This window comes from Taeniopygia guttata, chromosome 1A, assembly GCF_048771995.1.
Source record: "Taeniopygia guttata chromosome 1A, bTaeGut7.mat, whole genome shotgun sequence".
Lineage (NCBI taxonomy): Eukaryota > Metazoa > Chordata > Aves > Passeriformes > Estrildidae > Taeniopygia > Taeniopygia guttata.
This window is the reverse complement of record NC_133025.1, coordinates 9,086,068-9,099,253: the sequence shown is the minus strand read 5'-3', so window position 1 is coordinate 9,099,253 and position 13,186 is coordinate 9,086,068. Positions and strand designations below refer to the sequence as shown.

General features: G+C 35.7%; 1 protein-coding gene across 1 annotated transcript in view; it reads right to left on the bottom strand.

Annotated features, from left to right (window-relative positions):
* SEMA3E (semaphorin 3E) overlaps window positions 1-13,186 on the bottom strand; it is a 127,770-nt gene that overhangs the window by 15,322 nt on the left and 99,262 nt on the right. Inside the window, exons 6-13 of the mRNA XM_072919145.1 lie at window positions 11,785-11,904; window positions 11,223-11,365; window positions 9,348-9,462; window positions 8,943-9,012; window positions 7,449-7,593; window positions 4,314-4,536; window positions 1,601-1,692; window positions 389-430 (exon numbers count right to left, since the gene is read on the bottom strand). Coding sequence (XP_072775246.1) covers window positions 389-430; window positions 1,601-1,692; window positions 4,314-4,536; window positions 7,449-7,593; window positions 8,943-9,012; window positions 9,348-9,462; window positions 11,223-11,365; window positions 11,785-11,904 — 950 coding nt within the window. The remainder of the gene's footprint in view (window positions 1-388; window positions 431-1,600; window positions 1,693-4,313; window positions 4,537-7,448; window positions 7,594-8,942; window positions 9,013-9,347; window positions 9,463-11,222; window positions 11,366-11,784; window positions 11,905-13,186) is intronic.

The window sequence follows — 13,186 nt, the reverse complement described above, 5'->3', positions numbered from 1 at the left end:
CTTTTTGCTGATATCCCCATGGGGCTGAAGTCTGTTTGCATTTATCAACAAAGAACTTTTCTGTGACTTGCCATATCCACCAAGCTAATCCCTACAGTGATTAGTATGATAGTAACTTATGAAACAGATTGGTTTTTACTTGCTTTGACATGTATGGCATTGTGAACTAAGGATATTTACCATTAGAATTGAAAAACATAAATACTTTTTAAAGGAACAGAGCATATAACCCTAAGTTTATATTACAGAACAATTACATGTATCCAACCAGATCTCGTTATAGATGATGCACATCTGTCTATCTATCCATGCATGTAGCTCTGTGTAATTTACAGCTTCATTACAATTGAGTCACAATTGTCATATTTCAAACTCATAAAATACTTACCCTTTTTGAAGAGATCTCCATGGAAATAATAGGAACTGGCATCTAAAAAATAGGAAATATTTTTTTGCTTAGAAAAATTAATATCTTTTTACTATGTAAATAAATCAGGTAAAATAGTATTGGAATTTACTTATTACCTTCAACTTTGCAAAATACTTTGACTTTCTTTAAGAAAGATGTGGGATAATTTTGATTTTCAGAAATATTGCTTTAAAACAGTTTATTTGGAAACAAGCAGTCAACACTTAATTCAGGATTATCAGAGCTACAGGAACACTACAATTTCTCTGTCAAACATGACATTACCTCTTGTCACCACTGAATGTCTTTTGTCCTGCTTGAGAGTGATAAGTGGAGTGTTCTTTATAACAAAACATTCATTGAAGATAAGACAAAAATAGCAAAAATTCCTTCTTTTACCATTGTCCTCTCTGCCCTCTGTTCAGATTTCTTGGAGCAATACATAGCTCCTCATAGTTCTATTGAAAACTAGCTTTAAAAAGAAGGGCAAATTCTGTGATTTTCCCCACAGGCAACAAGTCAATAATTACACTGCCTAAATTCAGGTACCAGATCTCAAAGTCTAACTTTAGATATAGATATTATTTAGATTCTCTCTATAGCTTGAAGCAGGTTAGCCTCCTGCTTTATTTGGCTAACATGACATGATGATTCTCACTAAGACAATTTCATTATGTTAGCTTTGTTGCATGCCAAGAACTGAGCTTTAGTCATAGGTTATTCTTTAGGAGAATGGATTTCTGCCTCACTAGGACCCATGTCTGCCCACTGTAGAGACAGCTTAACTGATTCACTCTTTCTGAGTGGACTTTTTCTACCTGAATCTCATTTAAGTTTCCATGATTGTAGCAGGCACATTTTTATGTGTGCAGTTATACTTTAATTACTTAATTGGATACAAAGGAAAATCAAACAAAATGCAAGAAGTTTTTCCTTAAAAGTCGCACTTCAATGTCCAAGCACATAAATAGAAAGACAGTAGTCGTGATTTGCCTCAACGTGCTTTGGTACGTGGGGCATTAGAAAAACTTCATTTGAGAATGAAGGTTTCCTGTTATAAAATTGCTAGATAATTAGAAAATTTCTTGCATACAAGTATTATATATTTGACCATCCACAGATTTTTCTGACATTTTAATTCTGAAGAAAATTCAAGACTTGTGTATATACTTCATATACAGCACAGTTCACCTTGAATACTTGCAGCTCTTCAAGAATCACTTCTTCCATTGATTCTGTCTCTTGATTGTAAATTGTTATGACTTTCAGCACAATGCCATTATCTGGACAAAAATGTAAAACAAAACAAAATGAAATTAAAGGGTATGATTGATTGAAATATTTATATGGTCTTCAAATACCTGAAATGACTTCTTCAAATTGATAATGGATTGAAATGTAAAAGTAAGAAAAGTTAGTTGCATTGTGCTGTCATTAATGAAGATTCTTACTCTTAGAAAACAAAATATATGACAATATGTCCCTGGCAAATAAGAGTCAATTTTGACACTTGTAAGATACATAATTAATTGTATTTTTCAAACATTGGGTCATAACCCATTGTGAATAGCAAAAGAATTACAGAGGGCAACCATATTTCAGAAAAAGAAAAAGGAGTAGGTGGAAGCCTAGTGCATTGAGGCGAGCAAGTGTAAAGTAGCTTTAATTATAGGATCTGAGCATTTACACTAGATTGCAAACTACTAATACCCTTAATTGCTGACAGCAGCTCCATTCCCCCAGGCAAAAGTACAAAAACTTCCAGGGGCTCATTGTGCACAATTCTTACCCTTCTCTGAGGAAACACTGATCTGCTGTTGAGCTGAAAGTGTAATCAAAGGAAGATGCATCAAAATATAAGATGCACATTCAAAAAGACTAAGGCACATTGGACTTAGATTTATCAACCTCTCAGTCTCTGCAACTCTTGCAGGAAAGTAAAACACACAAATAACATCTGGTCTTCCACCACTTTGGTTTTGCCTTGCTGGCTATTTATAGAAAAACCTTGCTCTCCCTAATCTGAAAATCTGTCATCCACAATGGCAAATATCACTTTTTTATTTCTGTTATTTTCAGTCACCTTTGATTTATAGGGGACATATGAAGCAGGGAAGCACTGGAGCAAATGTTCAGCAAAAGATCAAAGGGTGAAACAAAAAGAGCAACCATTAAACTGAGGTCATACACCATTTTTCAAAGAGACTGTGTAATCAAAGGCAACCATTTTGTAGTAGAAAAGTAAAAAGAATTTGTATTCTGAGCTCTGATTTTCATAAGTCCCTCTTCAAATCCTGCTGACAGACAAGTGAAAGCTCTGATGTTCAGACTTTGCCTTTGATGAACCTTTCTAACCTGCACTGCTACCCTAAGGAAACTTGCTCAGCTGTAAAATGCTGCTTACTTATGTTACACAGCAAGTGTTGGACTGGGATTAAAAAATATATATCAACCCTTTCTAACATTATATTGCTCAAATAAGCAGGTGATTTTTCTGATGGGAGCTTTGTCAGAGTAGTGATTGCAGGTTTCATTTCAGAGTTTCTAAAACCCAAATTCTTTTGCTGGAATTTCATGTCACCTGAGATCAGACAGCTTGAGAACACTAGGCAGCTGTTGGGGGCCAATCCAGCACAGACTTAAAACACACACTTAAGCCACTTTGGATTCAGCTTTGCTGAACAAAAGACTTGTGTACAAGAATATTTGATGCAGTCTCAATTAGAAATGCAAGGAGAAAATAGGAAGGATGTAGGACCCAGTGTACAGAAATAAGTAACACATGATATGATGTTTTACAGACCACGGTTAAGTCCATTACCAAGACCATACCAAGGCTGTTTAAAACATTAGAAAACAGCACTAATAAAAATAGGGCTTTGATATTCTATGAACGTGTTTTGGTTTTTTTTTTATATTCTCAACACTGAAATGTACTTATCAGAGGAATTTCATTAATAAAGAATAATTCACAGGAACTGTTCTCCTAGACAAAATGGTCGAAATGATTTCTGATACCACTCCTGTTGTAAAATTGATTAAATGTAAATGTAAGAATCCTTGTTTTTTTCCAGACAGATTAGATGTGACTTAAGTCTTGTGTAGTTCCAGCCTTTCCTCTTGTTTTCTTAAGTTTTTCTACTTTTCAAATACCATTAGGGAATTTATTTCTTCTCTGCTTTCTTAGAGTATTTTGCCTTTATTGTGTTTGTTAGGAATATGCTTAAAAATTCTTGTTAAACAAGCTTTCTATATTTTAATAAAATGGCACAGAAGAAAGACAAGAAAACTTGGCGGGAAACTTCTAAAAGTTTTGGGTTTTTTGAAATGGGGCATTTCCTCCTTCCTTCCTTGATCTGTGTTGAAACCCAAATCTGGAAGCTGGTGGTTTTTTTAATGGTATCAGCTAGACTTGTTGTCTCCAGAACTGGGGATAAGAAACTGTGGAATAAAGCCAATAATTGAACAGTTATTTTTGGAAATCATATCACCTTTGTTTCTCTCAGGTTTCCAAGTCTCAACTTAGATACATGACAGTGTTCTGAAAATTAAAATTAAGACTGGTTGTTCTGCAATTTTTTAAAATATTCTCTTTTTTTTTAAATGAAAATAAATTAAAATGAAATCCTATACTTATTTATCTTGCAAGTTTTTAAACAGCTCCCTACTTTTCTCTATCACAGTTAGCATCACAGTGAAGCACATGTCTAGAATGACTAACATCCTCTGTAAGGTGAAGGCATGAAAAGAAAAGTTTATAAAAATAAATGTTGTATTGATTTGCTTCATCCTGGATAAAAAACCAAACCAAACCAAACAAACAAAAAAAAAAAAAAAAGAAAGAAACAAACAAAAACTTGCTAAAGCGTAAATGTAAAAATTCTTTCTTGCTTTCTTTATTTACCTGTGCCAATGAACAAAACATCATATTGTCCATCTTCAGCCTCCACTCTGTCCACTGCTATTTGTTTAAGATTGTACTTTCCATCTGTTTTAACCAGTATTGGTCTCTTATGAACAGGCCTGATGGGCTGATACATCAGTGGATGACTCCTGGCAAAATGGACAGCTTCATCAGGATAGTCTTTAGTGGTAGTGTACAGCCCACCGTTCACCTTGCTGGCACACTGCAAAAACAAAGAACACTGATTATCCTGAAGGTTAATTTCTGACAAGAAATTTTCAGAAAAGGGTCTTGTTTTCAAGCATAAAGTCTACAGAAAACCAAGAACAGAAAACCACAGCAGGAATTAGTAGAGTGTACCCTGTCTTTATGCATGTGTGGATTATTAATAATTAGAAGAAAGGAAATGCTGAACAGTGCCTTGGCGTTGTCATGTTTAGGATGCAGGAGTTCGTCCCTCTTTGGCATACTAAAACAGGATCAAGGATAACACTTTTAGATTTTGACAAAAGCCATAGTGCCTATTTCTTTCCCCAAACTCATATTGAAGATGGCCATGGACAAAGTAAGAAGAAAGAGGTTTTCTATCCCACTAGAAAAATAGCCATGTGAAGTCAGCAGAACACTAATGCTTGAAATCAGTCTCCAATCTTATTATTTTTTGATTACAAAATGTATTACCATAAGAAACTAAACACACTTAAAAATTATGCCATCAGCAACAGTAATTCTTGATTTCAGTCATTCTAAGAGTATTATGTTAGACTCTGATTCCTAACTCTTGATGACAGTATTATATATCACAGTTTAGCTTAAAATATCAATGTTTGCACTGATCAATCTACCAGTTTGCAAAGCAAATAAACTTTATGTCAATGACTGATTAAAAGACGCTTACTCCTTCAGTCAAATGTGCAATTAGACATAATTTACTGCCTTAAAGAGAGAAGTTAATTTCAGGATGCTTTGTGAATGAAACAGTGTTTCTCAACTGAACATAGATCCTACATTTCCAATTTGCTTCATGATGTCTAATTGAAACCATTTATGATCAAGCTGAAATATCTCAGTAACCATTTGCTTTCTCCAAATATTCATAAAGCAGTGTGGTTTTAAGAAGCATTTCAAGCAAAGCCACAGTAGCAGCCTTTCTCTATTTAAATTGGATTTTTCAATCAATAAAATGAAATACAATACTCCTTATGTTTACTGGAAATAGTAATTTTAAACTTGTGGTTAGCTGTAATCGACAATAACAAACTCCTGCACTTGTCAAGCACAGCAATATTTGTTTCCACTTTTTGGGTTTAGATACAGGAATGTATTTGTTCACTGTTGACTTAAAAGTAATTGTCTAATCAACCTAGTGGTGGAATTTTACCAGCTGTTTGCAATAAAGAGACAGAGCTGGAGCACGAAGACAGGCTAAGCCTGTGCTTCCCATGCACTGCACAGCATATCAAGTGAATAGGCATTGCCAGGTTCCCTTTGCAAAGTTCTAGTCCTGGAGAGATTTAATAAAAATAATCATTCACAGGCTTTTCATTTTAACTAAATAAAATCAAGTAGTCTAGAAAGGAAACAGTAGATGCAGCTGTCTCTGAAGTCTATCAGTACTACTTGATGTAGCTGATGTCATTTCACACAGCCTAAATGAACTAAAAAATCCAGGAGAGACTCTGGCAGAGGGTTGCTGAGTCTGTCAGAACCTGCGTGACTCTAAACAGTGGCTTTCTGTTTATTTAGCTTTAAGCTCTATTTTCATTCCTCATAGATTTATTCTTTATTCATTCAATACCTAAGATCAATGAGTGCTGGCTCTCAGAGATGCCCATTAGTAGGTTATTTTTTGCCTCTTATCACTGTCACTCCTGTAACTGGAAAGGCAGTGGGATTTATTTTAACAACATGCTGCACATTGTTTGGAGTGTGAAGCCTAACACTTGGCTACAGCCTGCTACACAATTTCTCTTCATTCAAAAAGAAAACACCTCTAAACTGTGCCCTAAATGAGTAGCTAAAAATGAATCAATTAATGCTCTGTTACCTGGCAGAGCCATCTACCTCAGCCTCTGATGTGCTCTGCAACACATAAAGAAATCCTCAATTAAATCTCTTAGCACCCAGGAGAGACCTGCTTCCTCAGCTAATTTTTTCCCTGATGTTGGGAAATTATTTGCACTCTTCTGCTCCTTTGTCTGTTCCTATGCCTTGCCTTTTTGGGGAGGTGACACTCTAGTCTGACCCAAACACGGCCAAAGAAGAGAAGCATTGAAAGCAAGTGGAACTTAGGGCAGTATTCCTATAAATCATTGTCAACTTTGCTGAAGTGCTGGCTCTCTGTTCTCTCCTTCTTGCCAAAAAGACACCATTTAATATTCATTGCTAGGCGATATCAATGCAATAACTGCAGTCATTAATACTGAATTCATGCCTGGGTTTAATGCTAGTCCAAATAACATATGTGAGGTGTTCTACTGCCCAGAAAAGAAAAAATTAATACCACTGAAAGAACTTGGATCATATAATCTTTGCAAAATATACAGCTATTCTGCAATCCATGCATAGTACAGTCTCATTATTTGGTAAAACTGCAAAACCCATGCATTTGCTAAACAAAATATTGAATAGGAAACCAATAATTCCTGTGAATTCAACCATTTGTCTTAAAACATGATAATTATTTGCCGGTTTTTCTATACTGACTCAATACTAATAACTTCAATTGATGTCAAACAAACAAGAAAGAAGAGAGGTTCCTTCACAGGTAATGCACTTAATGTTTCTGAATGAAACTGAATGCATCTCACCCACCTTCTAGATCTTCCTCTTTCTATCCCTTTTGCCTGGGGTCCTAATTTTGGGACCTTAGGACCTTTACACAATGTTGATAAAATCATTGAAAAATCTTACATACTTGATCCAACTATTTTATTTGGAAAATGTATGGTTCTAGCACTTAATTAAACCTATTGCTGAGCCCTTCCACACTTTTCCAAGAATAGCTGGAGTATGTAGATATTCAAAGAATATCCTGGACTGTGAAGTTAGGAAGATTTGTATATTAGCAGCAGCTTGTTTTTCCTTCCCAAAATCACAAACATAGCAAAGCAGCGGAAAATAGACTGTACTTACTGAACCAGGTCTGGGATAAGGTACTTTTCTTTCATAGAGAGCCCAGTGGTATTCAGGTCCTTCTTTATGAGCATATGGTCCATTGAAAGCTGCTCGGACACTTGCCATATGGTAAACACATATAGCATATCCTCTGAATATATTGCTATGAAGTAAAATTTAAAGACATTACTAAAGCAATATGTCACATTCTGTCCAGATAATAGTGGCATTATTATGTAACTAAAAACAAGTCACATTTCAACAGCAATCAGGGAGAAAACACTACTTATTCTCTCCTATATACTTTCCTTCTAAATGTTGCATCCAATGTTCTTTAAAAGTCTTTAATGTGTTTATAGTCATAACATTTCTCCAAGGAAGCTCTGTGTTGTTATGCCAAAATTTGGTGCTAGTGTACACAAACTCTAAATTACTTGTTTAGAAACATAGAGAAAGCAAAACAGACTGAACTTAGGTTCTGTATGTCTTTGATTAGTGACTTAAATGGTTGACCACTTTTCTTCTTTAACATTTTTCCGACTGTTTTTTGCTTGGAAAGATGGGAACCAACCAATGCTGGCTAAAATAAACAGTCCTAAAATGAGTCCCTTTTGTATTGAGTGGGAATGCCGGTTGGTATTATTAGTTGAATCAGATCACTTTATGTAAGGCAATCCAGGTAAAAATATCAGTTTTATTTTAAAATTTTATTTTATTTTGTTCTAGAAGAGCAATCATTTTTAGGTTTTTGTGGGGTTTTTGTGGTTTGTTTGTTTTCTATTTTTGGTGGCTTTTTTTTTAAAGAAGCATCGGTGCTCTCTACAAAGAAATTATTTCTGAAGACTGTAGATGATCTAGAAAATTTCAGTTTAGTGCCTAACTTTCTCTATTGGCAACAAGAGTCATTAGGAAATGCCAGGTATCTACAACCATAGAAGAGCAGATCTGCCTGTTGTTACTAAGAAAAAACAATTAGGAGAAAGTGGCAAAAGCATAGATGATCTTTTCTTACATCCTAAACTAACAGTCAGATTTCCAAGGTGAGAGTACTGTGTGCTTGCACCTGAGCTAGGCTGCAGTGGAAAAGGAAAAGGAGGTAGTCAGTAACATTGCAGCTGCTGCTTTAGGCTTCACTAAGAAGTTAGTAGGAATTTAAGCTGCTATCTACTTAACCTTGAATTACAGTGGAGCTCTTAAAGGAAGACAGGTGGCTCTGAGATGCTGTTCTTATAAGCATGCAGATGTACATATAGTTTGACATAGGAAATTGTCAAGCTGAGAAGCACTTAATTAATTTGTGATCTAGATATACTGAATCACAGAATGAGACTTCAAGCCCCTGAGTATTATAGAGAAGTTTTTACATTAACAAAGAAGCCCGCTGTGAACAGAATAGAGATTAAACTGTTTACTATATAGTTGCTAAGGGATATGTATCATCCAGCTTCTATCTCTTTAATAGACTGTTCAAACATTCCTCTATGGCTGCTATTATTTCTTCTAGTTGTTTACCTTGTTGTGTTGAAGAGGCCAAATATCACTGGATTTTTGTTATCACGAGTTTGCAGCAGAAACACATCCTCTGTAAAATTTAAACGCAATGTTATTGTTACTACAACCTACTCTTCTCAGCCCACCAAAAGAAAATTCATTGATTCTTAAAAGCACAATCACATTTTACTTATTTATTCAATTTAACTTTATGAAGAGATTAATATTTAAAAACAATGCAGCACATACAGGAGTAATTGGTGATAGTGGACTCCATATGTGTAGAACTTCATATATGTTGGAAACAACACTAAACACCATTCCCTGATAATGAATACAAGTGCAATATTTGACAGTAAGACGTGTTATCATGAAGGTATAAGTTTTTTCCATGGTTTCTGGTTGTTTGCTGTCTAGGATATTTACCTAATTCATCAAAATGTGTATCGATTCCATTTCTCCCAGGCACAGAACAAACTAGTCTGGTTTTGAGGAAAGTGGTCCATTTATTGACGAGCATTCGCTGACCTCCCATGTCATTCTGTGTAGAGGAAACAAATTCCAGTGGTAATATGAATGAGTAAGTCTAGAAGCACAAACATCTCTGATGAATTAGCTGCTCATTATATCTTCTAATGTCAAAAGCATCCATTTTCAAGCCACATGTCTATTACTAGAATTATATCTCTGGAGTCAGTTTTCAAGTAGGATTGCACTGATCAAGTCCAGGTCTCATTAAGAGCTGTGGTTTCACATGATTTTTTTAATTCTGTACCACATCCCTGGATAGTTTTAGCTACACAGCTGTTGTAAAGCTTTTTTTTTTTTTATTGCTTATTTTTGCAAACTAGATATACTGAGTATATTACTGAAGTTTAGCTTTGCTTTAAGTGCTCAGTGTGGGGTTAGCTCAACGTATCAGGAAACCGAAGCCCTGACTCTTTCTATAGACCTAATATAGCTGGGCCAAGTCTGAGGTAATTATTTCAATGGCTTTCCAACATTTTCAACAACTTTAAATAACACCTGCCTTGCTAAAGCTGTCTCACCTTTTTCTTGCTCTTGCAAGCATTGGGACTTTCAAGAAAAGGGAACATTTAATACTACTTGCTTTAGAATGCATCCTCAATCTGTGGCCTTATATTCAAGAACTGCGTAACTGGCTGTTGAAGGCTCTGCAACTGGCTTGCAAAACTCCTCTCACAAACAGAGATCTGTTTTCCTCAGAAAAGTAGAAATATGCAGAGTAGATGCCTCTGTGTTACAAAACCTGCTACAGCTCAGATGAAAATGCAAAAGATGGGGGAGGGAAAAGCCAGTTCTTGAATGACCAGCTAGCTAGTTTTTGTATTCACTAAATCAAATCTGAATTATGACATACAGCTGTGAAGTTAATGGCCAGATAAATTTTGGAGAAGTGGAAGAGAAAGGTCAGTGGGATTTTGGTTTAACCCATGGCTAGAGATAAGACTTCCTGATGGATATATTGCAGAGTAGGGGGAACTATTAAAATAATCTATCCAGGCATATATTCAGAACATAAGCCAAAGAATTCCAGCTTGGATCTTGATGCAGGTTGGAATCCAGAAATCCAAGTGGCTTTGTAAACATTAATGTCTGAGGCTGCAATTTGGTACTTTGTATACATCAGAGGTTTTTAAGTTATACCTAAGAAAGTTAAAGGTGCAGTATGCTGGTGAGCATACATGACAAATACTACTTACTCAAGTGACAGAAAATAATTAATTGTATCTTGATCTTTGCTCAATAGTTTTAGGAATCCTCTGAACTGTCCCCTAAACTGTATCCCCTAGTTAGGAGGCAGAATACAAACTTTTTTTGAAACAAAATCAGGTGTTAAGAAATATCCTTCTCTTTCTTTCCTTTTATCATGCTGGTATAGTCCCAGTAGGAAAATGGGAGAGCTCCTCTAATCAGCCTTACAGTACTTGGTTATTAGCAGAAGAAGGCACCAAAATTCATCAGTGTTTAGAGAGCACCAAGATAGGCAGCTGGGAGACCATATGTTAACAGTGCTCCTCTCCAGCAACTGCCCAAGATCTTACTGCTGTGTGTAGGGCCAGGGAGCCAAAAAGAGACGAGATCAGCCCACCAGGAGGATGGTCTGAGTGTGAAATGGAGTATCAAACAGAGCAGTAGAGGGAAGCAAAATATTTTCCTTTTTTTTGTTCCTTGTAAAACATAAGTCTGTTTGTGATAATAATTTGCTGAAAATGATGCTGATTAATTTGCATCATTTGTTCTAGTTTCTTATGCGCACCATCAGGGAAAGGCTCTTACCGCACATACACGTCCCACTCTGGTATATATGGCATGAGTGCTTGTCTCAGCTTCCATAGCTTTTTCAGTAAAGAAGAAGTATACTTTGTTATCCTCGTGGTCTTCATTGTCAGGAATCATGTATGAGCCAACGAATTTTGGTTCTTTAAAAAAAACAAAAAGGAATTGAGACCAGTTATTAAAATATTGCCTTATTTTTTCAAGCCTTAAAACCAGCTGATAGCAAACAAAACTAGCAGTAAAGGCTCTGTCAGTCAGAGAGCTATCTAAGGGCAATTGGGTGATAGAAATAATAAAAAAAATTTTTTTTGTAAGTATCTATAGAACATGTGGAACAGATTAATATTAAAGTATTTTTATACCTTCAACTGGCAAATTAATATTCCTTTGTATTTTTGCAAAAGGCAGTTTTCCAGTCCCCTTCTCTACGTTTTACATACTTTAATTTGAGCTAGGCTAAAACCTGACGCCAATATTTGCATAGCAAATATGATGCCATGCAAACCAGAAATTGTCCAGCCATGTGAAACACCTCTGCTTTCAGCTCCTTCTCCTCCCACACCTTTCAGCAGGCGCTCGTTGTCAGGCTCGGTGCGAAGATGCGCCGGGCGGTTCATGGAGCGGAACACGGCAGCGTCTCTTCCCCAGTAGTCGCTGTAGAGACCAGTAAAAAGTTCACCACCTGCAGATCAGACATTCAAATAAAAACCTGAAATTAAACAATTTGGTAATACTCTTCATATTAAATTTCATTGCATGCTATAAGAACTACATTACAAATATGGTATGTGCTAATTATTAGGCTGAGAGGTTTTCCAGGCATCCTACGGGAACTGTTCCACTTCACCTGGAATAATTACAGTTTGGGAATAACTTTCTGTCTGTGTTCAGTGAGCACAAAAAAATGGTACTATTTTTTCTCTGGTCCAGCAATAACTTGTTTTCCTAGCATTGAAATATTTACCAGTGCAAAGACAGAACCTGAGATTTCATCCATCTTCTACAATGATAGTGATTAATAGTTCTTGAAAAATTTATAAAAACAGAAATTGGGTCTTATTTTCAAAGGATTTAGATGGTATTCACAAATTAAGAAATGATCACAAAATTTAGAAATAATGCACTGAATGACAGATGCTGTTGAAAAATAAATATGTATATAGGTATAATTTAATATGTTCAAAAATCAAGCCTATCTCCAACTCATCTTAGATTGTGGTATTGGATATATTTTACCTTGGAAAAATGCCATCCATACTTCTACCTTTCAGTGTTGCATGGACACTATTCCCCTTAACTGACCAAGAATTAACAATAATTTATTTCACATCCTTGTGGACTTGGATTGAAAATTTTTTAGCTCAAATTTAAGAAGCAGGCAGCTTCAGCAAGCAGTTGTCACTAGGTGGCATCCTTATGCTAGAAAATAACACAAAAGGAATTAAACTGTACAAGGAGAGGAAAATAAATTATTTCCAGTTGAATCTGAATGGAAGCTCCAGTGACACAGCTTCCTGCACCCTAATCACAATAAACATGACTGATACATCCAAATATTGTTTGCTGGCACTTATAATAGCAGAAAGCAAGAATTTTTTTTGGAGGTCCCCTGCAAAGTGTGAATTTTGTTTCTTTCAAGAGAGACACGTGAATTGAATGGTGGCATAATTGTGAATGATTATTCTGAAAAGTTAATATTTTGGCAGCTGCGGCTGCTTCCAACACCTCTGCTGAGCCAGAGCTGAGCATAGTTTTGCCTTAGGCTTCATAATATACAGAATGGTTATTGCCCTGGAAAATACATGGTCGAGATTTAGTGTAAAATACTGGCAAGTGAAGTAAAAAGTAAAAAATAAAAAACTAAAAGTATAAATTATAGCATCTTTAGAAGTGAAGGTTGCCCAAAATGACGAGACAACTTTATTTTGCAAACAGCAAAGAGTTGCTTAAACTGTTGAATTTGC